The sequence below is a fragment of the Hemiscyllium ocellatum genome, chromosome 7 (assembly GCF_020745735.1).
Source record: "Hemiscyllium ocellatum isolate sHemOce1 chromosome 7, sHemOce1.pat.X.cur, whole genome shotgun sequence".
In the NCBI taxonomy this organism is placed as follows: domain Eukaryota; kingdom Metazoa; phylum Chordata; class Chondrichthyes; order Orectolobiformes; family Hemiscylliidae; genus Hemiscyllium; species Hemiscyllium ocellatum.
In genome coordinates, this window is record NC_083407.1 from 113,922,576 (window position 1) to 113,948,431 (window position 25,856).

Genomic DNA, 25,856 nt, shown 5'->3' on the forward strand with positions numbered 1-25,856 from the left:
TTACGGGTACTAGTGCGGGCTGGGGTACAGCAGTACGGACACTAGTGCGGGCTGGGGTACAGCAGTACGGACACTAGTGCGGGCTGGGGTACAGCATTACGGACACTAGTGCAGGCTGGGGCGCAGCATTACGGGCACTAGTGCAGGCTAGGGTGCAGCATTACAGACACTAGTGCGGGCTGGGGTACAGCATTACAGACACTATTGCGGGCTGGGGTACAGCATTACGGGCACTAGTGCAGGCTGGGGTACAGCATTACGGGCACTAGTGCAGGTTGGGGTACAGCATTACGGGCACTAGTGCAGGCTGGGGTACAGCATTACGGGCACTAGTGCAGGCTGGGGTACAGCATTACGGGCACTAGTGCAGGTTGGGGTACAGCATTACAGGCACTAGTGCAGGCTGGGGTACAGCATTACGGGCACTAGTGCAGGCTGGGGTACAGCATTACGGGCACTAGTGCGGGCTGGGGTACAGCATTACGGGCACTAGTGCAGGCTGGGGTACAGCATTACAGGCACTAGTGCGGGCTGGGGTACAGCATTACAGCCACTAGTGCGGGCTGGGGTACAGCATTACAGGCACTAGTGCGGGCTGGGGCACAGCATTACGGACACTAGTGCAGGCTGGGGTACAGCATTACAGACACTATTGCGGGCAGGTGTACAGCATTACAGGCACTAGTGCAGGCTGGGGTACAGCATTACGATCACTAGTGCGGGCTGGGGTACAGCATTACAGGCACTAGTGCGGGCTGGGGTACAGCATTACAGGCACTAGTGCGGGCTGGGGTACAGCATTACGGGCACTAGTGCAGGCTGGGGTACAGCATTACGGGCACTAGTGCAGGCTGGGGTACAGCATTACAGGCACTAGTGCAGGCTGGGGTACAGCATTACAGACACTAGTGCGGGCTGGGGTACAGCATTACAGGCACTAGTGCAGGCTGGGGTACAGCATTACAGACACTAGTGCGGGCTGGGGTACAGCATTACAGACACTAGTGCGGGCTGGGGTACAGCAGTACGGACACTAGTGCGGGCTGGGGTACAGCATTACGGGCACTAGTGCAGGCTGGGGTACAGCATTACAGGCACTAGTGCAGGCTGGGGTACAGCATTACAGGCACTAGTGCGGGCTGGGGTACAGCAGTACGGACACTAGTGCAGGCAGGGGTACAGCATTACGGGCACTAGTGCAGGCTGGGGTACAGCATTACGGGCACTAGTGCAGGCTGGGGTGCAGCATTACAGGCACTAGTGCAGGCTGGGGTACAGCATTACAGGCACTAGTGCAGGCTGGGGTGCAGCATTACAGGCACTAGTGCAGGCTGGGGTACAGCGTTACAGACACTAGTGCAGGCTGGGGTACAGCATTACGGGCACTAGTGCAGGCTGGGGTACAGCATTACGAGCACAAATGTAAGTGGGCTGGCAGTATGCCACTGTCAGCCTCAACCCTTCCCTTTGAAGGACTTGGACTCGACAATACTGCACAAGCACATATTTCAACCAAACCCTACATCCCCAAGTGTGACATGTCCCATTCTGTGACCACTACTGCACTGTGTTGTACACTGGCTCCCAGTGTAGATACATTTCCAAATATCCCACCTCTCTTAGTGTTTGCCAAATCCGCAATCGCCCTCCTCCTCCGTTTGACATTCTCCTGCCCTGTAACTGTTGCAGCTCTCTGCATTCACCCTCCATTTTAACCTCATGCTGCACTATGACCCTTCCACACACTCTGCACTGGTACTGTACATCACTCCCACTCTCTGCATTCCTCCTTCTCTCTCACCTCCTCCTGCCCCGAAACGTTCCCTGTCTCGGCACCCCTGCGAGGTTGTGCCTCCCGAGAACCCCTTCACGCGGTCCTCAACAGCTGTGGCTTCAGCCTGTGATCCTCTAAACCCCTTCTGCCCCTGTTCAGATGCTCCTGCTAACCTCTCCCTTAATCCAGCTGCTGGCCAACTCTGCCGACCCCATCCCCTTGTTTTTGTTTCCTGTGAAGCTGGTTTCGGGAGTGCTTGTGTGATGCACCTCGGGAGCGCACGGGTGTTGGCCCTGCCGGCCCACCCTGTGTGGTTTACCAGGTCTCAAACGTGGGACTGAGGTTCTGTGGAGTTAGCAGCGGACACAGCAAGTGAGGGTTGTAATTTTCAGTGTGGGAGCAACAGTGCCTGGATTCAGCAGCACGGAGTGACAGGAGAGCAGAGGAGGTCAACGAGAGCTCAGTGAGTAGGCAAGGCAGGAGGGTAGATACACGTGTATAAAGGTGTGCCTCTCTGGCACTTGTTTAGGGTGTCACACTTACAGAATACAGCTGGGCCATTGTACCGACTGCAGGTGTATTATACAGGGCACCAGGGTAGCACAGATGACTCTACATCAGGAGAGGAAAAACACATCAGTCATTCCTGGTTTGGTACAAGTTATATTTAAGTTAAAAACTGCTCACCCTCTTCTCCAGGTCGATGCTTCTGGTGTGACCACACTACCTGGGTTACTGTGTTCTTCCAGCCTCCTGTCTATCTACTTTGGATTCCAGCACCTGCAGTTTTTTTTTGTCTATTCCCCTTCTCCTATCTGCAGTCACTTAGGAACAGGAATCAGCTCCTAGTGACACCAGTAGAAAATCTGTACTATGCTGGGTTTGCCCATACAGGCTCGGACTGGGTGCAACAGAAAAACACACACACACACTCCTAGCAGAGAAGGTCGACGTATAGAAAAATCTCTTTTGTCTGATTTTGCTCAAGGACCTCTCAATCCACCCACCTTGGACAAGGTTAGGCAACTTAAACAACCTTGATTTTCATCGATCCACACTGTGCGAAATAGAAACAAAGTGAAATACAGTGATAGAAAATAGACAAAGTAAGTTTGAGCAGAGGACAGGAAAAATGTAAGAGAGATAAAGAAGAGAGAGAGAATTGAGAGACTGGGGTGGGGGGGGGGGGGCAGAGTGAGATTGAGCTAGAGAAAGATAAACATGGTGTAGGGACTGGATGTAGGTTTGCTCACTGAGCTGGAAGGTTCATTTTCAGATGTTTCATCACCCTACTGGGTAACCGCTTCTGTGAGCCTCCGGGCGAAGCACTGTTGATAATACCTGCTTTCTATTTATATGTTTGGGTTTCTTTGGGTTGGTGATGTCATTTCCTGTGGTGATGTCATCTCCTGTTCTTTTCCTCAGGGGGTGGTAGCTGGGGTCTAACTCGATGTGTTTGTTGATAGAGTTCCGGTTGGAAAAAGCTTACAGGACATGATATCACCAACCCAAAGAAACCCAAACATATAAACAGAAAGCAGGAATTATCAGCAGTGCTTCACCTGGTGGCTCACTGAAGATGTTGCCCAGTAGGGTGATGAAACATCTGGAAATGAACCTTCCAGCTCAACCTACATCCAGAACCTCAACCTGAGCTACAAATCTTCTCAAAATTTGTTAACTGAGATAGGGAGGTTGACAGAGGTACACACGGAGAGTGAGGAAGACACATGCAGAGACAGAGGGAGTGTGTGTGATACACACATCCACAAAAGACAGGGACAGACACAGACGGAGCAACACAGTTAGACACACAAAGACAGATCGACAGATTGTGATGTGCTGAAGGGCCTTTTACTGTGCTGTAGACCTTTACAAGATCGACAGGCAGATGGGGAGAGAGACAGAAGGAAGCAACAAATCTGCAAAGAGAATTATCTGAGGGTGTGTGCAAAGAATTAAAGGCACAGCTTCATTCCTGGAAGCACAGCGCTTCAGAACGTAAACGTATACGGGATTCAACCAAGTTGTTCAGCTGGGTAACAGAGTACAGGAGAACAACTGGTCAGATCTTGGACCGACGTGAAGCACCAGCTTACTCTTATAACATAGAAACTGCAACAACACATGCCTCAGGTTACAGGCGGAGTCCATACACCCCCTCCACCCTGAATCTGCACAATCCAGTCAGAGCCTGGGGCCAAACTGTGGGAGGGATGTTACCTGAGCATCTTTAGATGCAAAGTATTCCTTCACATTAACTGATGGCTAATTCAAACCTACAGTGGATTGTTTCTAACTCGCTGTAAAGTGGCAAAATCCTTTGACCTCTGCAATGAGGTGGGAACAGGACACACCATCTGACAGCAGTCCAAGTGGGAGCTCATCACTTCCACGGGGTGATGTCTCCCATCAGTGTTTTACAAGGTGACTCACATCAGCAGCCCCCAGGTCTATCAACTACAGCTTCATTCGGGAGGGAGGGGTATAGGTCTTCGAGCTCTTAACGAACCCCAAGGTTGTAATTCCAGGATCAAGTGTCTCCTTTCCTTCCCATCACAGCATCATAAAAGCAGAAGGTGAAGGGGCAGAAAGGAGGCCATTTAACCCACTGAGTCTGCCCCGCCTTTCAATCACGGCTGATACGTTTCTCAACCCCATTCCCCCGCCTTCTCCCCGTAACCTTTGATCCCCTCAACAGTCAAGAACCTATCTATCGCTGTCTTAGATATACTCAGTGACCTGGCCTTGTGTGGCAATGAATTCCAGAGATTCACCACTCTCCTGCTGAAGGTGTTTCTCCTCATCTCTCTTCTAAAGAGTCTTCCCTTTACTCCAAAGCTGTACTCTCGGGTCCAAGTCTCTCCTGCTAGCGGAAACATCTTCCCAATATCCACTCCATCCAGGTGTTCTGCAAGTTTCAGTTAGCTTCCCCTCACCTCATCCTTCTAAACTCGGAGTATAGTCCTCAAACATCCCTCATGTGTTAAGGCTTTCATTCCTGGGATCATTTTCCTGGATCTCCTCTGGGCCCACACTAGGGCCAGTACATCCTTCCTGAGATAAGGGGCCCGAATTTACTCACTATACTCACGGTCAAGTATGGTAAAGAGAACGGCCCACGCTCCGCTATAACACGCAGCACTTATTTCTGACCTCTTGACTTTATCGGCCGGCTACTCTCAAATCCGACTTCCGAGGGAAAGTCTGACCAATCAGATGTGTTTCCTTCCATGTGCTCTCCTGCTCGCACACTGCGAGGGGAATGTTTAATACCTTCCTGAACAACACCAATACCTTAATTAAAAGCACCCACACACTACATGACAACTCAGACAGTCAGATCCAGGCGGAGAGCAAGGAACTGAAGCCTGCACCCTGGGGCTGACTGACGTACATTTGGAGATCCGTATCTTTCCGAAACAAGATTGGAAAGGGATCATCACAGTCAACTTGGCCTCCAAATACACTTGCACCCAAGAGAGAAGGCCATGTGATTTCTCTTTAAGCCTTTTAGGATGTGGATATCACAGGTAAGGCCAGCCTGTTCTGAAATGATTGGCTGGCTGCGTTATTTGAGGGGGTTGTTAAGAGTCACAAAGTCACGGAAACAGTCCCTTCAGTCCCAACCAGTCCATGTTGACCACACACCTAATCCCACTTGCCTGCATTTGGCCCATACCTCTCCAAACCCTTCCTATTCATGTCCTTATCCAAACATCTTTTAAATGTTGTATCTGCATCTTCCTTTGGCAGTTCATTCCACACAGGAGCCACGTTCTACGTGAAGACATTGCCCCTCATGTCCTTTCTAAAACTTTCGCCGCTCGCCTTCTCCCTAGTTTTCGGACATCCCATCCTAGGAAAGGGACCCTTGCTGTTCACTTTACCTACACCCCTCGTGATGTTATAAACCTTTATCACATCACCCCTCACTCTCCTATGCTCCAGTGAACAATGGCCCAGCCTATAACTCAAACCCTCTGTCCCCAGCAACATACTGGTCAATGTTTTTCCAATTTAATACTACCCTTCTTGTAACAGGGTGACATAGAAATGCACAAAGCCCTGGACAATGGCGTCCCAATTCCTATACTCAAGAGGTCTGAGCAATGAAGAGAAGCGTGCTGAACACCTTCTTAACCAACCCGTCTACCTGCGATGGAAATTTCAAAGAATTCTGTATCTGAACCCCTATGCCTCCCTGTCCTACAACACTACCCAGGGCCTTACCACTAATTATATAACTCCTGCCTTGTTTGTTTTACCAAAACACAATACCTCACACTTATGCAAATTAAACTCCATTCTCCACTCCTCAGCTCAATGGTCCAATTGAATCAAGATCTCTTAGATAACCTTGGTCAACTAAACTGCTGTATGCGTTACATTAGGCCGGACCAGGTAAGGACAGCTGATTTCCACCCTTAAAGGGCATTGTTGAACCAGATTCATTTTTATGGTACTTGGGGCTAGTTGTCATGGTTACCAAGACTGAGGGCAGCTTTCGTCGGCAGAGTGATTAGCTGTCGCGGCAGTGGGATTTGAACCTGGTGTGCCCACAGCATTAGCCCAGAGTGCGAGCCCAGTGACATCCCCGTAAGGCAATCACCTTGCCTTCCAAGATCATTCAAGCTGACGTAGCCCAACAGGGTGGGGGGAGTGGACCTGCTTGGGATTTGTAAATAAAAAATACTCCATTGCTCGACTGGAAATGCAGCAAGGAGTTCTTGTGTTTCACTGGTTCAATTCTCTTGCTGGGACTTTGTTAATCACATCAGAAAGTATTTCCCTGGCTGTGAAGCACATCTCTTGAGATGGATGTAAGAGGCAATATATAAATGAGAAGCCTCTATTCATCGAGTCTAAGCCGGATTATCACTGAATCGCAAAAAGAGATCAATGAGGCATACTGCCCCTGCCTCTGAACCTGCTCCTGCCCTGCTTCATGTCACTTACAGCAAGTTATAGTCAATGTTATCAGGCAATGGGGCTGACAGAGTCCATCATCACAGCCGGTCAGTGCATGGGTCAGATTCAGGGAAGGACAGCGTGAGGATTTGCTTCAGCAGAGACATCAGCAGAATGGCCAGTAGGGCCAGAGAGGAGTCAGTACCAAAGGAACAGCAGTTGAGTGTGTGGTGCTGGAAAAGCACAGCAGGTCAGGCAGCATCCGAGGGGTAGGAGAATCGATGTTTCAGGCATAAGCTGTTTATCAGGAATTCCTGATTTTACAGCGGGATATAGATAAGTTGCAGAGCTGGGCGGAAATGTGGCAAATGGAATTCAATGTAGCTAAGTGCGAAGTCGTTCACTTTGGTAGGAATAACAAGATGATGGATTACTGGGCTAATGGTAGGCTACTTGGTAGTGTGGATGAGCAGAGGGATCTTGGTGTCTATGTACACAGATCTCTGAAAGTTGCCACCCAGGTAAATAGTGCTGTGAGGAAGGCATATGGTGTACTGGGCTTTATTGGCAGAGGAATTGAGTTCCGGAGTCCTGAGGTCATGTTGCAGTTGTATAAGACTCTGGTGAGGCCTCATCTGGAGTATTGTGTGCAGTTTTGGTCGCCATACTATAGGAAGGATGTGGAAGCTTTAGAACGAGTGCAGAGGAGGTTTACCAGGATGTTGCCTGGAATGGTAGGAAAATCTTATGAGGAAAGGCTGAGGCACTTGGGGCTGTTCTCATTGGAGAAGAGAAGGTTTAGGGGAGATCTGATAGAAGTGTATAAGATGATTAGGGGTTTAGATAGGGTAGATACTAAGAATCTTTTACCGCTAATGGAGTCAGGTGTTACTAGGGGACATAGCTTTAAATTAAGGGGTGGTAGGTATAGGACAGATGTTAGGGGTAGATTCTTCACACAGCGGGTTGTGAGTTCATGGAATGCCCTGCCCGTATCAGTGGTGAACTCTCCTTCTTTATGGTCATTTAAGCGGGCATTGGATAGGCATTTGGAAGTTATTGGGCTAGTATAGGTTAGGTAGGATTCGGTCGGCGCAACATCGAGGGCCGAAGGGCCTGTACTGCGCTGTATCCTTCTATGTTCTATGTTCTATGAAACGTCAACTCTCCTGCTTCTCAGACGCTGCCTGACCTGCTGCGCTTTTCCAGCACCACACTCTCAACTGTGATCTTCAGCATCTGCGGTCCTCACTGCCCCCCCCACCCCCCACCTCCCAAACGAACAGAAGTCCATTAAACAACAGTGACAATGACTGACACACACAGGCGTGAACGACTGTCCAGTTCCTTAGTCAGCTCGGTAACCTGAGCTCGTTCTCCACTCAAACAGTTAAAAGGACCCTCTGGGAAACATGTGCGTCCTCCATCCCACAATACACCGGGAAAGTGGAGAGGGAGGGGAGTGGAGGCTCTGTCCCATAATGCCCTGCAGCAGGAACATGTGCTGTCGGGTTGTGAGATCACCACCCCCTATTGTCCAATGGCTTCGAGCGACTAGAAGCAGTGAAGAGAAGGAGACTCACCGCAAACGGACTGTAAGAAGCAGCAGCTCCACGGGGCCGACTTGTGGATGGAAGCACCGGCAGTCCAGACGAGAACATTCCCAGGGTATTTAAGTTCAACCCGGGGATCAAGTTTGCTTGTTGCTGAAAACAAAAGAAGGGGCATGAGCCGGGCTGGAGATAGTTGACGTCTGCTGGGTGTCTCGATGTTCGATCCTAAACCCCTCACACCCATCTCTCTCTCTCTCTCAACCGGCCATCCCTCAGGTGTCTGTGACTGGGCCTGAGCTTTCTGACTATGGGACAGCGGTCTCTGCCTCCACCCAATATCGACAGAGACAGCGAGGTTGACGGGATGCAAGTCACCAGTGAATACTTTCACTCACTTTGGCCAGAAGTACCGAGAGCCGACAGCGCACAGAAACCATAAATCTGTACGTGTAGTAACTCGTGTGGTCGCTGACATTACCACAACCTTAAAGAGGCTGGGTGCTTCGGAATGATCACCTGTAACTGTTGATCAGATGGAATCTGACCAAACAGCAACTAAGCTCGGACTGACCCCAGCCCATTTCTTGACTTTGCAGCAATTTCAAACTCTTCTCTGACCCCAGCCTTTTTATTTATCTCCAGTTGGGCTTTGCGACCTTGAGGGGTGCACTTTTTCCTCAGCAGCGGAATGGTATTTGCACGACGCAACAGTCCTCGGTAAAAGAACGTGTCACCCGAGTTACTGGGAACGACGTGAAAGAGAAGCTGATGGAGGATGGATAAATCACAAGGAATTTAACCATCTTAGAACATTTGCTGTTTAACCTCAGAATAATCGTGAGGAAAAAGGGGGAGGCCAGATCAGTGCGTTACATGGAACAATGGAAACTTCTCATTTTGTGAGGCTATGTAAACGTATCTTCCACACTTGCCTTCCCATCTATTTTTCTGTCATCTACAAACTTAGTGATAGTCCATTTACTTTCCTCAACAGAGGCACACAATCATAGAGTAATACAGCAGGGGCACGGTCATTCATGTATGTTGTAAGTAATTGTGGTTCAAGCATTAACTCCTACAGCACACCACTAGTTACAGCCTGAAAATGTCCCCTTTTTATTTAATACGCTCACTTGCGGGATGTAGATATCACTGGCTGGGCCAGCATTTATTGCCCAGCCCTGGCTGTCCTTGAGAAGGTGGTGGTGAGCAGTCCATGTTATGTGGTTGGACCCACAATGCCCCTAGGAGGAAATTCAAGTTGGGAACCCCAACTCGCTGTCTTCTATCTGTCAGCCAATCCTCTATCTATGTTAATATACTCCCTCCAACACGAATGGTCAGCTTACTAAATAGCTGTATGGACATTACTTCAAGTGTCTTTTGAAAATGCAAATATATTACATCTACTGGTCCCCCTCTATCTATCCTGCTTGTTATCTCCTCAAAGGACTGCAGCAAATTTGTCAGGAAAAGGTTTCCACTTCATGAAGTCATACCGACTCCCCTTGACCATATTATGCGGGTGTGAGAGACCAGAGGGTGGGGGGAGAGCGGGAAAACATTCTGTGACTTTCTGGCTGAGCTTCGGCCTCGTCTACATTTGTAGTGATCACCTCTCAAACTGAGCCTCCTCAAACACCCTTCCTCTGCACAAGTGGTTAGATCTCCCTGTGACCCTCCCAGATCACTGTCCAGCTGGCCATAGAGTCAGAGAGATCTACAGCACAGAAAAAGGCCCTTCAGCCCATTGTGACCATGCCAATCAGAAACGACCACCTGATTATTCTAATTCTATCTTCCAGCACTTGGCACAAAGCCTTGTATACCTTGGCATCGCAAATACACATCTAAATACCTCAAATGTTATGAGGGTTTCTGCCTCTAGCATTCTACAGGCAGGTGAGTTCCAGATTCCTACCACCCTCGAGGTGAAACCGTTTTTCCTCACAAATCCTCTAAATCCTCCTCCCCTTACCTTAAATCCTTGTCCCCTGATCCTCCCATCAGGAGGAAAAGTTTCTTCCTGTTACTTTATCTCTGCCCCATATAATGTTTTTTTACATCTCAGTCATGCCCCTTCTCAGTCTCCTCTGCTCTATGGAAAACAACCCCAGACTGTCCAATCTCTCTTCATAACTGAAACTCTCCAGCCTAGGCAACAACTTGGTAAAATTTCCTCTGCACCCTCTCCAGCGCTATCACATCCTTCCGATAATGCAAGTTCCAGAAGTGTGCACAGCTGTGGCCGAACCAACATTTTATACAGTTCTCACATAACTCCCCTGCTCTTACAAATTCTAACGCCTCAGCTAATAAAGGGAAGTATCGCACATGCCTTCCGAACCACTTTCTCCATCTTAAGGTGCATGCACATCAAGGCAGTGACGAGATTTGTCTCTGATCCGGAGTCCCTGCATCACTTTTGTTCAGTTCTATCGGGATATTACCCCTCCACTTCACACATCGAGCTGCTGCTCAGCTACATCGCAAAACTTCACCTCTCACCAACTGTACTCTTTGAGATGGAAGGGGCTGGGGGGGGGGGGGTCTTTCTGAAGCAAGATTTGTGTCGACATCCACCACCTACAATATCCACTCCTTCCACCACTGACAGAGTTAGGAGCAGCAGTGTGTCCCATCTACAAGAAGGATTGCAGAAAGTAATGGAGAGAGGATTGATGAAGGGACTGGGGTGGGGAGTTGATATTGCTTCTCGGGAATTTCAATAAGCATTGGACAAAGGACCAAACAATAAATCTGTCAGCAAACAAGTGGGATTAAAAGTGGCAGCGTGGATATAAAGCCAGTTGGGGCAGAAAGCAGAGAATGGTGTTACAAGATGGTATTTTCACTGCTGTGTCTCCCTGCCTACCCAGGTCCTGAATTGCAGATGGTACAACGTACAGCAAGGAGACAGACTTCAGTTGAACATAATGGGCAGATAGTAAGAAGTCTCACGCAGAAACCTTCCTGCTGTTTCGACACGGCAGTTAAGAAGGATGAGAAAAGGCAGTGGAACATGACGGGGATCGTTCAGCTAACTGTGGAGGTGGTTTGAGAGCAATGTTCATAACCAGTCCGGTAACCCGTGAACAGGAATTTAATGACAATTGCCAAAGGAAACCGAGGGAACCGTGAGGTGTTTTATTCAGTCACACTGAGAGCTGTGACAACCTGGAATCAGCTGCCTCAACAGGAGAAGGAAGGAGGTTCAGGAAAAGAAACCTTCAAAACGGAGTTAGATAAATAGTCCACTTTTTAAGGAGGGAGGGAGACTGAAAACAGGGAATTAGGGGTTCGTCATTAATGCAATATCAGCCTCAGGAGGGTTTATTATCAGGGATGTGGTGGCAGGGGCATTTAGAAAATCAAAACGTAATTGTGGAGGTGCTTTTGACAGACCTATAAGGGGTGATTTGTGGTCACAGCTAACTAGATTAGTCAGTGGATTTTTAGATTTGCACATAGCATTCAATAAAGCTATGCCACGCGAGAGGTTCCTTGGAACACAGAACATTCCAGCGCAGTACACTCCCTTCGGCCCTCAATGCTGTGCCGACCTGTGAAACCAATCTGAAGCCCGTCTAATCTACACCATTCCATTACCATCCATCTATATTTTTCCAATGACCATTTAAATGCCCTAAAAGTTGGTGAATCCAGGCAGGGCATTCACAAACTCAGCACTTGTGGCACTGGGTTCAGTGATTTTTGCATGGAGTTAGAAACAGCCGGGAAGCAAAGAAATGCTGATAAGCAGGGAGTGCGGCTAGGGTCAGTAATGGGGCCTCGGCTATTCACAATCAAAATCAATGATTTCAGACATCAGTAATTTAAGGGGCTTATGACACAGTGGCGGTGTCACTATCTCTAAACCAAGAGGCCAGGGTTCAAGTCCCATCCTCTCCAGTGGTGTGTCATAATTTCTATGGAGAGGTGCATGAGAAAATATTTGTAACTTCAGGAGTAGGAACAGGCCAAGTGCCTTTTGCAAGCCATAGTCACCATTCAAGAAAGCTATCCTCATCTCCCTGAATTCCCAGAGCATTAAAAACAAACCTATTGCCCTCTGTTCTGAACAGGCTCGATGGCTCATGTTCCAAAGCTGTCTGGAATAGAGAATTGTAAAAATTCACAACCTTTAGAAATGGAGACATTTCTCCTCATCTTAAGACGCCATACCTCCAAGTTTGCTGCCAATGTAAAGTTCAGTGAGAGAGCAAGCTGTGAGGACTTTACAACAGCAATAGCCACATTAAATGAGTGGGGTAAGACCATGGAAATTATGCAAGGTGACCAAAGTGCGACGTTTTCCACTTCAGATGGATTTTTTTTCTACAAAAACAGAATTTTTCTTCACGAGTGAAATGCTTCTCAAGAGGATTGGATGTTCTTGTAAATGAATCACAATAAGTTAACATCCAGGAACAGCAAGCTATTGACAAGGGAATGGCATGTTAGCCTATATTACAAAGAGAATGGAGTACCAGTATAAAATTGTTTTACTACTGGACACTGGTGAGGTGACAGCTGGGATACAGCATATATGTTTGGGCTCAAGGAGGCACTATATTTGCCTTAGAGGGGACACAAAGGTTCGCTGGTTGATTCCTGGGCTGAGGGCATGTCCCAAGAGCAGATTAGGTCCAGATCCTGTGAAGTTTAGAAGAACAAAAGGTAAGCAAGGCGAGTCGGTTCTTCAAGGGCACAACAGCGTGGGTGCTGGGGGGGGCGGGGTGTGTCCACTTGGCTGAGGCCTCTAGACCCAAGGGTCGCACTCTCAGAACAAGGGGTCAACCATTTCTAACTGGAGGAAAATTCATTTCGCTCAAGAGTTTCTCAAATCTGTGGAAGTCCCCTCTCCACAGGGCAGTAGGCCACTTGTCCAAGTCATTGAGTAGACAATAGACAATGGGTGCAGGAGTAGGCCATTCTGCCCTTCGAGCCTGCACCACCATTCAATATGATCATGGCTGATCATTCCTAATCAGTATCCTGTTCCTGCCTTATCTCCATAACCCTTGATTCCACTATCTTTGAGAGCTCTATCCAACTCTTTCTTAAATGAATCCAGAGACTGGGCCTCCACTGCCCTCTGGGGCAGAGCATTCCACACACCCACCACTCTCTGGGTGAAGAAGTTTCTCCTCATCTCTGTCCTAAATGGTCTACCCCGTATTTTTAAGCTGTGTCCTCTGGTTTGGGATTCGCCCATCAGCAGAAACATGTTTCCTGCCTCCAGAGTGTCCAACCCTTTAATAATCTGATTTGTCTCAATCAGGTCCCCTCTCAGTCTTCTAAACTCAAGGGTATACAAGCCCAATCGCTTCAGTCTTTCAGTGTAAGGTAGTCCCGCCATTCCAGGAATTGACCTCGTGAACCTACGCTGCACTCCCTCAATAGCCAGAGTGTCTTTCCTCAAATTTGGAGACCAGAACTGCACACGGTACTCCAGGTGTGGTCTCACCAGGGCCCTGTACAGCTGCAGAAGAACGTTCAACATAGACACGATCAGATTTTTGGATACTGAGGAATCAGCAGAGACGCAGGTAGTGAGGAAAGGGGATGTCAAAGTGGATGATCAGATATGCTGGTGCAGCACTCCCATTTCTTATGTGCTTCCAGGAAGGGAAAAAAGAACAATGTGCAGAATTCATTTGACTAAACAGCTAGCCAGGCACGACTGGCTGAAAGGCCAATTTATAATTGTGTGTGTCGACTGCACGAATACGGATTCCCGTTGCCTCCCCCCGCACCGTGATTGATACAGAAAGTGAACGAACCCCAACAAGGTCACTGCTCGCCTCAGTGAGAAGGAACCTTGCAAAAATGACTGAGATATGGCAGCATATCCTGCAAACGCTGTGTCCACAAGGTCAGTGTGTGCCATCCTGGGACTTGACATCTTTGATGACACAAAGTCTGGCACTGGCCCAATGAACGGGAGCGTGCCTGTGAGCAACTCTCTCTCTCTCTCTCTCTCAAATAACAAGTGCAGCCCACATCACATCAGGGGAAGCTTTCAAACTTGCAGAGAATAGTTTCCAGTATTATTCAGCCATCTCACTGGATAGGAAAGATACACATTCGTTGCCATGGCAACAGGCTGATAAGGATGCCTGTTCCGAGTGGAGTCACACTCTTAACTGAGGCCCACTTGGTAAGAGGCTCATCCTTGCACGTCAGATGAAGCACCGCATAATTCAAACACCATTCCTTTCAGGAAAAGCAGCAGTGACCTCAATAGAATATCCCCGAGAGCCAGTCGGATGCATACTTTGGGAGATGTTTTTCCTCTCCTGCATTCCACTGCAGAGGTGATGTGAAGTGGAGGAAAGGATGGAACAACTCCCTTCACCAAGTCATGGGTGTGTGTGTGGGGGTGTGTGTGTGGGGTGTGTGTGTGGGGGTGTGTGTGTGGGGGTGTGTGTGTGGGGGTGTGTGTGTGGGGGTGTGTGTGTGGGGGTGTGTGTGTGGGGGTGTGTGTGTGGGGGTGTGTGTGTGCGGGAGGGGGGTTGGAGAGAACGGAAAGGGGGTGAGAGGATGAGGAAAGGAGAGGGGGAGGGCGAGAGCAGGGGACAGGGAGGAGGGGGAGGAGGGAAGGGGAGCTTGGGAGAGGGCAGAGGTGGGAAAGGCAGGGAGGGAGAGTGGAGGTGAGCGCAGGAGGTGGCAGTGTTGGGAGCAAGGGTCCGGGGAGGGGGTAGGAGAGGGAAGGATGGTGAACAAATGGAGGGGAGGAGGTCAGAGGAGAGGACAGGAGGGAAGGAAAGGAGAACAAGAAGGGAAAAGAGGAGGAAGGGAGGGAGGGAGGAGGAGGATAGGAGAAGAGGACAGGGAGGGGGTGAAGGAGGTGTTGAGCTGAGGAGAGGAGAGGGTAGGTGAAGCGAGGTGGGGAGGGAAGTTAAGCACAGAGATGGAAAGTGTGGGGGGATTGTTAGGAGCGGGGGGGGGGGGGGGAGAGAAGAGGGGCTAGATAGGAGGGAAGGGAAGGTGAGGTGAAAGAAGGGGTTGGGAGAAGATTGTGAGGCAAAGGAAGAGGAGAGGCCAAGGAATGGGTGAAGGAGAGCAGGGAAGGAGGGGAGATTAGGGGAGTGTGAGGGGAGGTGAGGGAAGGGGAGAACAGGGAAGCAGTTGGGAAGAGAGTGGAGAGGAGGCCTGGAGATGAGGGGAGGGTGAACAGAGTGACTGAGGAGGCAGGGGATGCCGGAGGGAGAGATGTGGATGTGCTGCCCTGGATGGTGTCAAGCTTCTTGAGTCATGTTGGAGCTGTTCCCAGCCAGGCCAGTGGGGAGAATTCCATCACACTCCTGACTTGTGCCTTGTAGATGGTGGACAGGCTTTGGGGAAACAGGACGCAAGTTAAATGCCACAGTATTCCTAGTCTCTGACTTGCTTTGGCAGCTACTAAGGTTATGTGGTGAATTTAGGTGAATTTCTGATCAATGGTAACTCCCAAGATCTGTTCAGTGGGGATTCAGTGATGGTCACACTATTGAATGTCAAGGGATGATGTTTAAATTGTCTCTATCGGAAAAGTCATAGCCTGGCATTTGTGTGGCATGGATGTTAGTTGCCACTTGTCAGCCCCAGTCTGGATATTGTCCAGGTCTTGCTGCATTTGAACATGGTCTGCTTCAGTGTCCGAGGAGTCATGAATGGTGCTGACCATTGAGCAATATTTAGATGTACACTTGGTGATATCACGGCATACAAGGCTTTGGGCCCAAGTGCAATCATCAACAAACATCTCACTTCTGACCTTATAATGGACAGAAAGTCATTGACGAAGCAGCTGGAGATGGTTGGGCCTCAGACACTACCCCGAGCAACTCCAGCAGAGATATCAGGTGGCACGGTGACCCAGTGGTTAGCACTGCTGCCTCACAGCGCCAGGGACCCGGGTTCGATTCCCGCCTCAGGTGACTGTCCGTGTGGAGTTTGCACAATTCTCCCCGTGTCCAAAGATGTGATTGGCCGTGCTGAATTCAGGGATGTGTAGGCTAAGTGATTAGTCAGGGGAATTGTCGAGTAATAAGGTAGGGGAAGGGGAATGGGTGGGTTACTCTCCAGAAGGTCAGTGTGGACTCGTTGGGCTGAATGGCCTGTTTTCATACTGTAGAGATTCTGATATCCTGGAGCAGTGATGACTGACCTCCAACAACAATCACAACTATCTTCCTGTGTGTCAGGTCTGACTCCAACCAGCAGAGAGGTTTGTCGCCGATTACAGTGTTGCTAGGGCTCCCCCTGGATGCCACACTCAGTTGAATACAGCCTCGATGTTGTACAGATTGATTGGACAGACTGGGGTTGCTCCCCTCGGAGCAGGGGAGATTGAAAGGGGGGCGTGACTGTGACGTTTAAGATTATGAGAAGCACAGACACGATAGACAGAAATTAAACTTTTCCCCTTGATGGAGGAATCAATGACCAGGAGCTCAGGCTGAAGATAACCACGAGGCAGAAGGTTCAGAGATGAGGTGAGGACAAACTTTTTCACCCAGAGAGTGGTGAGAATCTGGGAGTTTCTGCTTGTAAAAGGTGATCGAGACAGAGACGCTCATAACATAAAGTAATATTTAGATATGCACTTGTGATATCACGGCATATTAGGGTTTGGGGCCAAGTGCTGGAATATTGGATTAGAATAGTTAGGTAGTTTTGGACCAGCATAGAGATGATGGGCCAAAAGGGCCTTTTTCCGTGCTGGAGATCTCTAGGACTCCATTTTGACCCAGGGACTCTGACGCAACAGCAGTACAGTTACCCACATATAAATCAGCACTCAGCCATTAGGCCCCTCTCTCCTGCTCTGCCATTCCATGACATCACGGCTGACCCCACCGTGCCCACTTTCCTGCCTGCACCCTACACCGCTCCTCTCTGCCCCTGTGCCCTGCGTGAGCTGGGTGCCATGTGAAAAGGGTCAGCTTTGGTGAGCCGCTGGGTGACGAGCAGGCGAAGCCTTTCGGGTGGAACTTACATTCATAGCAGCAAGGTCATTTTCATAAGCCTCTCTGAGTTTCTTCATAATTTCTACTTCAGCTTTTGAGCAGGCCTCAACGCTGCCCCTTACAGTGATGGTCCTCTCTGGATTATACAGCGTCAAGTCCTGTAACCTGGCCAGCCACAACAAAAATGCTTTTAGAACACAGGCACATCCGACACCACACAGCTCTCCCTGTGACAGTCCCAACGCAGTTCCCTTCAAGGCGCACTGTGGGGAGGGGTCGGGGGTCATAGCTGATAGGGTAGGAGATACCCACCCAACATCCCAGTTCAGTTGTGATGGCATCCTGGGTTTCCCAGCGTGGATAAAGAAAGAGTGGCATTTACCATACACTCCCTTTCCTTTTTATTAAATCTCCCCCACCTTTTCTCCTCCCTGAAACCTTCCCACCCCCCCCCAACAAAAACCCCTCATTTCCAGGAACACCCCCTTCCAGTGATACCTCCTCACTGCGCGCCAATGAACGCCTCTGTGACTCTGCATCCCAAACCGTGCCGCGAGAGTGTCTGACGCGACAGCTCGGAACTAGGGAGGGGCCTTTACTTTGTCCAACCCCATGCTGGAGAAACACGGCTTGTATTTGACGAATCAGTGTCAGAGAGGGGCTCAAATGGTAGACTGGCGCCAGATTAAAGTTCCTGAGAGAGAGAAGAAAATAAAGAAAACGCAGGCCACAGAAGCCAAGCTCTCTTCAAAATCCGCCCCCCCCCACAGCCCCGATGCGCAGGTTCTGTATCCAGCTCTACAACGGAGCAAACTTACGGAGAGATGGTTATTTTGGTCTCGGTTTCCTGTTCCATTTTCTTCAGGTTACGCCCCTCTTTGCCGATCAGCCGTCCCACAAAACTGTTGTGAGCGAGGATTTTCAACGGGATCTCCTCAGTGCTAAAACGCATGGACAATCATTGCACGCACACGTTCAAGTCTACAGCCTTCCTTCCCCCTCCCACCCACCCCCACCCCTTCCTCAGTGAGAAACCCAACCCCATTGCACTGCTGTGACTGAGATGTGGCCTGAGGCACTTTACTGGGACAGGTATCTAATCCCTCTGTCCAGGGAGTCCTTGACAGAACATAAGAACAGGAGGTCATTCTACCCCTCTAGCCTGCTCCACCCCCAGTCAATTAGATCATGGCTGATCGGTGTTTCGACTCGCTATTCAAACTAAAGCGCCGTAACCATAAATCCAAATAAATGCCTCACGATGACAAAGCTTTTAGCAATGATAATCTACTCCCCACCCCCCCTCAGTCAGTTGACCCAGTGAAAGATAGCCAGCACTGGTTATCTGTTCCAATGAGAGGACAGGGAGGGCGGATGAAGGCAATGCGTTGGATGTGATTGGGTCGACTTCCCAAAGGGTGTTTGGCACAGTGCCAGAGAGCAGATTTGCCAACAAGGGGGCAGTCCATGGAATAAAAGGGATAGTGATGGCAACCTGGGTATTACTTTGACCAATGGACAAGACAGTGAATGGTCATTCATTTATGACCAAGGAAAGTATTCAGTGAGCATCCCCAAGAGCTGGGAGCATGAACTATTGCTTTCCCTGTTCAGTATTAATGACTGTGATGATACTATGACTTTAAGAAGTGCATTTTGTCTTGTTTTCCTCACTGTCCACAAACTAGGGTCATCAGCAAACTTACTAATCATGCCTTGTATTCTCATCCAAATCATTGGTACAGATAACAAACAGTAGTGGGCCCAGCACCGACCTCTAGTCCACTAGTCACAGGCCTCCAGTCCGACAAACATCCTTCCACTATTGCACTCTGCTTCCTAGCATCAAGCCAATTTTGTACCCAATTTGCCAGCTCACCCTGGATTCCATGGGAATTAACCTTCTAGAGCAGCCTACCATGTGGGACCTTCAGAAAGGCCTTACTGAAATCCATATAGACTACGTCTACTGCCCTGCCCTTGTCAACCTTCTTGGTCACTTCATCAAATTTACTGAATTTGCTTTTGCCAAGGATGTGCCTATTGGATGTTACTATACTGGACCAGTTACTGGTTAGTTGTTAAATAAGCTACTATTTTATTCTTTCCAATAGGGTTAAGTTATTCCAATTCTTCCTTTTGTTTATTTTAATTATAGTGTATGAATCATAGAACCCCCTTACAGTATGGAAACAGGCCATTCGCACCTTGAACCCACACTGACCTGCTGAAAAGTATCCCATCCAGACTTCACCCTCTATCCTATCCCTGAAACTCCGCATTTTCCACGGCTAATCCACGTAGCCTACACATCCCTGGACATTATGGGCAATTTAGCTTGGCCAATCCATCTAACCTGCACATCTTTAGACTGTGGGAAGAAACCGGAGCACCCGGAGGAAACCTAGGGAGATACAGGGAGACTGTACGCACTGCACACAAACAGTCGCTCAAGGGTGGAATCGAACCCCGTTCCCTGGCGCTGTGAAGCAGCAGTGATAACTACTGAGTCACTGTGCTGCCTCATATAGTGTGCCTGGCTTTAAGACTGGTAGCTTAACAAATTTAGTTGCATCTGGAACACGCCACCTGGCACCCGCCTTTAAAAGAAGAAGTTAGGGTCCCGGTTATCCCCTTCATGTACTTTGAGGAGGTTTGGTCTACCATAACCATGGCCGATGACTGATGAGAGAATTCAGGACACAATTTCCAAACCTTGCAAGTTGTTATAAACTGTCAGAAAGAATAATTATTGCTTTTTTTTTACAGACAGAGGCAGGCCTAGTAGAATAGGTGGATAGTTGTCAGAGGAATTTTGTTGCAGGGAATGTGTAGTCATGAATTTACGCTGGAAATATAAGGAAGGCTATGTAAAATATAGAATACAACTCTAAAGGGAGGTCTAGCAGCAGAATGGCTTTGGGGTGTAAGCGCACATATCACTGAAGCTGGAAGGTTGAGAGAAAATGCTGGAAAATCTCAGCAGGTCTGGCAGCATCTGTAAGGAGAGAAAAGTGCTGATGTTTCGAGTCTACCTGACCCTTTGTCAAAGCTTTGACGTAGGGTCAGTTAGACTCGAAACGTCAGCTCTTTTCTCTCCTTACAGATGCAGCCAGACCTGCTGAGATTTTCCAGCATTTTCTCTTTTGGTTTCAGATTCCAGCATCCGCAGTAATTTGCTTTTATACTGGAAGGTTAAGAAATTGTTTAATAAGGCACGTGAGGTCATAGGCTTTATAAATAGAGACAAGAATACAAAAGCAAGAATGTCATAGTGAATTTTATAAAACACTGGTTCAGTCTTAGTTCTGGGCTGTGACTTCATGCTTCGAGTACCAGGTTAGGAAGGATGTGAGAAAGGACAGATAAAATGGTTCCAGGGATGAGACACTTCAGTTCGGTGGATTGATTGGAGAGGCTGCGAGGAGGTATGGAAATGGCTGCAGAGACACAGTAGACAGGGAGAAATTGTTCCCATGAGCGGAAGGGTTAAGAGCCAGAAGACACTGACCAAACATGACAGGCAGAAGGAAGTAAAGGAGAAGCAATAGGAAAAGCACAGCAAGTGCCTGGGATACAGCATTAAACAGCTCAAACAGATCACCCTGCCCAGTGCTGTCAATATAACCTGTTATAGCTGGTGCTACTCTGGTGAATCTGCAGCGTTTGCCCTTCACACCCACTATTTATCCAAGAGTCCAGTCAGCCTGACCCAATAACTGACTCCTGTAACAGCCCACTGAAGCAGGAGACCCTCCTCAAACACGGGGAATGACACTTTCCAATTCAAGGGTTTGATTCCGGAATCATTGTCATGACAACCGCACCTATAACTTGCTCATTTATTTTTAAGATTTGGAGATGCCGGTGTTGGACTGGGGTGGACAAAGTTAAAAAAAATCACACACGACACCAGGTTATAGTCCGACAGGTTTATTTGGAAGCACGCTAGCTTTCGGAGCAACGCTCCTTCATCAACCATCTGGAGGACCGGCGTTCCGAAAGCGAGTGCTTCCAAATAAACCTGCTGGACGATAACCTGGTGTTGTGGGATTTATTTTTTACGGCGGGTTGGGAGAGGGAGATTTACTCTGCATAAAACTCTAATCTGGGAGGATATGACTGGACACTGGCGAGGGCAGGGAGAGGGACAGGAATGCTGGAAGGGAGGCAGGCTGGGAGAACGAGCTGGGTTGTTCACCAGTTGTGTTTACAGCGGGAGGTCAGAACTTCCAAAAGAAGTGACTGTATAACCAGCAACAAGTCTGCACCTCTCCCCTAGACAGCAGAGGGGGACAGACCCCCATGAACCAGTCACAGCCAGTCCAGTTAGAGACAGAGAAACAAGTGCGAGGTCGACAGGAGATCGAGGGGGGAGAGTGAGGAGAGTGGGGGAGGGGATTGAGGGGGAGAGTGAGGAGAGTGGGGGAGGGATTGAAGGGGAGAGTGGGGGAGGGGATTGATGAGGAGAGTGAGGAGAGTGGGGGAGGGGATTGAGGGGGGAGTGAGGAGAGTGGGGGAGGGGATTGAGGGGGAGAGTGAGGAGAGTGGGGGAGGGATTGAAGGGGAGAGTGGGGGAGGGGATTGATGAGGAGAGTGAGGAGAGTGGGGGAGGGGATTGAGGGGGGAGTGAGGAGAGTGGGGGAGGGGATTGAGGGGGAGAGTGAGGAGAGTGGGGGAGGGGATTGAGGGGGAGAGTGAGGAGAGTGGGGGAGGGGATTGAGGGGGGAGTGAGGAGAGTGGGGGAGGGGATTGAGGGAGAGAGTGAGGAGAGGGGGGGAGGGATTGAAGGGGAGAGTGGGGGAGGGGATTGATGAGGAGAGTAAGGAGAGTGGGGGAGGGGATTGAGGGGGGAGTGAGGAGAGTGGGGGAGGGGATTGAGGGGGGGAGTGAGAAGAGTGGGGGAGGGGATTGAGGGGAAGAGTGAGGAGAGTGGGGGAGGGGATTGAGGGGGAGAGTGAGGAGAGTGGGAGATGCAGGGAGCAAGTGAGGAGAACGAGGATCGAGGAGAATGAGGATCGAGGAGAGTGGGACACGGAAGGGAGAGAGTGAGGAGAATGAGAAATTGAGGGAGAGAGCGTATAGACTGAGGAGAGCCATGAATTGAGAATGAAACGGCTGCCCCAGTCCCAGCAAACACTGAAATACCGGTCCCACTCACTGGCTACTTACAATTTGGTTTCCTGTGCCTCCTTGTGCATAATTTTGAGGATCATTTGACAGGCAGCAGTACAGCCCTCTGCTGTGGAGTGAATGGTGATGGCTTTCTCCGCGGCTCCTGCATTCTCCCTCCGATGGATATCGATTCTGCAGGGACAGGGAGAGTGAGAGGAACGTGGGTCAGATCTGGGATGCTCCTGGTCTCTGAACCACAGCTGAAGCTGCCTGGACCCCAGTACATCTCACGAGGTCTGTACACAAACTGGGAAAGGTCCAGAGCACACCATGCAGGGCTCTGTGGGGGTGGGATGGTGGGGGCTCTGTGGGGTAAGGGGAATGGGAGTGTGTCAGCGGGGAGGGGGGGGTGATTTGGGATGAGGGGGTTTGGGGATTTGTGGGGGAGACCAATTAACCCCTCTTGGCCCCCACTGCCTATCTCCTTGGTGAGGAGGGGGCTGAGGGGAGAGGAGTCGGAGACGTTGAAAATCAGGAAGGATTGTAGACTGGGAAGGACGGGAGAGCCCAGGCTGGGGATGTTCAGGAAAAGAAGCAATGGTGAGTGGTTAGGATGCAGGAAGACTCTGCCCAGTCAGTCAGTCTGCTGGAATTAGAGTCAACCGGGGGTTTAAACACGGTGACAGACTCTCATTTGAACTGAACAACATTGCAGGGTCATTGGGAAGAGGTGGCGAGAGGGATGAGGTGCTCTTAAGAGAGGCCTAGCAGTGGATACAATGGGCTGATTGGCCTCAATCTATCCTGTAACCAATCTCCAAATAGGGGAACTGAATTAAGACCATAGGAGTGCAAGTAAGGTCATTCGGCCCATCAAATCCACTCCACCATATAGTCATGTCTGGTGGGCATTTCAACATCATTTAGCCACACTTTCCCTGTATCCCTTAATTCCTTGCAAGAAATCGACTCAATAGGTAACTCCCCATCAATCCCACACCCCAGGACAAAGCTAACTCCACACACCGACCCCCAACCCCGCAATACAGCCAGAACCCTCAGTTTCTCCCAACCCAACCCACCCCAGGACACTGACTGACCCCTGACCCTGCCCAGACAATGGCTGACCTCTTCCCCAACTCCCGACATTGACCCCTCCCTTATTGCCTGCCCCCCCACCCTACCCAAATGCCCCCCCCATCCCGATGCCCGCAGGGTTGCTGCTGCTTACTTGGATTGGGTCTGCTGGGTGACGTTCTTGATGGTCAGTCCCTCTTTGCCGATGATGGCGCCCACAAACTGGGTGGGCACGAGGATGCGGAGGGGCACGTCCAGCTGCTTGGGTGCAGGCGGGGGTCCGGGCGAGTGGCCGCGCTCTCGGCTGGCGCGGACCCCGGCTCCTCGCCTTGACCTTGGGGCTGGGGGCTGCATGGCCTCCTCGTCGGGGATGTAGGAGACCCTCAGAGCGTACGTTTCAAACTGGTGTCCGTTCAGCTTCTCGAGTGCTCTGCGAGACGACACGGGGGGTTTCACACGGGGTCACGTCACTCCGTCCACCTACACAGCCGGGGCATCCTCAGACACCCACCGCCAACCCACCCTCTTGCTGCCGAACGCTTCTTCACACCCGCAGCAAACAGGCCATTCCACCCAACCAGCCCCTCCTATCCTCACAGACCGTGAGGGGCAGATGGTCAGGTACCAGCTCTCAGTTTAAGCCCACCTCCAAGACCTCCCTTTGGCCCACAGAAACTCTCTGACCTGTGCTCCCTTTCCCTCACAGAGTTCCCTACATCAGGAATGTAGGCCTCAGGTGCGACCCCCAAGTACCATTCCCTTCACAAGGAGCAACGCGGAGTGGGGGTCTGGGAAGTGAGAGGACCCCTGCACCCCTGCGAACTGACTGAGTCCACGATTACATGGGACTGCTGCGTGCAGCACTCCCCAGCCCAGATGGACAAGGGGAGGACTGATGGAGGAGGCTTACACTCAGCAGAAGACCACCGTGCCCCTCGGCTGCCTCAATGCCCCTGCAGAGGGGAGGTGACTCAGGACATGGACTGGACACAGGCCCCACGTCCTCTGGGCTAGTATCTGCGCCGGGCTCTTGACATCCGCCAAGGGGCCTCCCATCCGAGTACTCACCGGGCTGGAGTTCGGCATAGTCCCTGCCATCGGTGGGGGGGAATCGGGTGGATTCAGACCACTGCGGCTCAGGGCAACAAGCCGGCTCGAGTCATTCCGCCCAATCTCGGCCTATTGCCGGTGAAAGGTCAGTCAGCAGGGACTCTCTCCTCTCAGAGTCAGACTGGCAAGGGCAGAGGCAGCACTCTGCTGCATTCCTGACAACCCTGTCAGAGGAGCTTTCCTCCAGATGAAACATTAAACCCTAGCTCTCCAAAGAGGGTCTACACCATGCCCCCTCAGGGATTCTATAAACTGACCCCTCAGAGAGTACACACTCTGCCCCCTCACAGTGTCCGTCCCCCATCCCCTCAGAGGGTACCAAAGCTCCCTCAGCAGTTGGCGGCTCTGGCGGGCATTACTTGGCTGCACAACCTGTCTCACCCAGCCAGGGAGGACAGTGTGGAAAGCAACGGAGAGAAAAACACGGCAATAAAAATACACCAAACCGCGTGGAGGAGCCTGCATTCCACCCTGCTGGATGGAGATCAACAGCCAAAGGGTGCCGTCTGCTCACTTGCATTTTACTGAGGAGTAAAGCTTTGAGAGGACAAAATAAGGAGGAACACAAAACAGTCACAGTCCGGCCCCACACACAGCAGCTGCTGAAGGCACGTTCAATGTGAACGCATGTGATGTTACAACGTTGATGTACGTGAGCTCCATTTCTTGTTCATCAGAGAGTAAAGCTAAGCTCAGATCTGACACTGTGTAAGACTAGGCTACAGTACTGGTGGGGACAGGTCTGTGATATATCACTGGGGCACAGTACTGGTGTAAGCACGTCTGTTACTGTATAACACTGGGCTACAGTACTGCTGGGGACAGGTCTGTTACTGTATAACACTGGGGTACAGTACTGCTGGGGACAGGTCTGTCACTGTATAACACTGGGGTACAGTACCGGTGGGGACAGGTCTGTCACTGTATAACACTGGGGTACAGTACTGGTGGGGACAGGTCTGTTACTGTATAACACTGGGGTACAGTACTGGTGGGGACAGGTCTGTTAATGTATAACACTGAGGTACAGTACTGGTGGGGACAGGTCTGTCACTGTATAACACTGAGGTACAGTACTGGTGGGGACAGGTCTGTCACTGTATAACACTGGGGTACAGTACTGGTGAGGACAGGTCTGTTACTGTATAACACTGGTACAGTACTGGTGGGGACAGGTCTGTTAATGTATAACACTGAGGTACAGTACTGGTGGGGACAGGTCTGTCACTGTATAACACTGAGGTACAGTACTGGTGGGGACAGGTCTGTCACTGTATAACACTGGGGTACAGTACTGGTGGGGACAGGTCTGTTACTGTATAACACTGGGGTACAGTACTGCTGGGGACAGGTCTGTTA

At 50.2% G+C, this 25,856-nt stretch overlaps 1 protein-coding gene across 6 annotated transcripts in view; it reads right to left on the reverse strand.

Annotated features, from left to right (window-relative positions):
- The window catches only part of igf2bp2a (insulin-like growth factor 2 mRNA binding protein 2a), a 209,393-nt gene that overhangs the window by 60,593 nt on the left and 122,944 nt on the right, over positions 1 to 25,856 (reverse strand). For 4 of the 6 annotated variants that reach the window (XM_060827674.1, XM_060827673.1, XM_060827678.1 and 1 more), the window contains 6 exons: positions 23,542 to 23,817; positions 22,368 to 22,502; positions 18,014 to 18,136; positions 17,225 to 17,360; positions 8,269 to 8,391; positions 2,318 to 2,386 (listed from right to left, as the gene is read on the reverse strand). In XM_060827674.1, the coding sequence (XP_060683657.1) occupies positions 2,318 to 2,386; positions 8,269 to 8,391; positions 17,225 to 17,360; positions 18,014 to 18,136; positions 22,368 to 22,502; positions 23,542 to 23,817 (862 nt within the window). The remainder of the gene's footprint in view (positions 1 to 2,317; positions 2,387 to 8,268; positions 8,392 to 17,224; positions 17,361 to 18,013; positions 18,137 to 22,367; positions 22,503 to 23,541; positions 23,818 to 25,856) is intronic. The other 2 variants (XM_060827676.1, XM_060827675.1) reach the window with 2 other exon arrangements.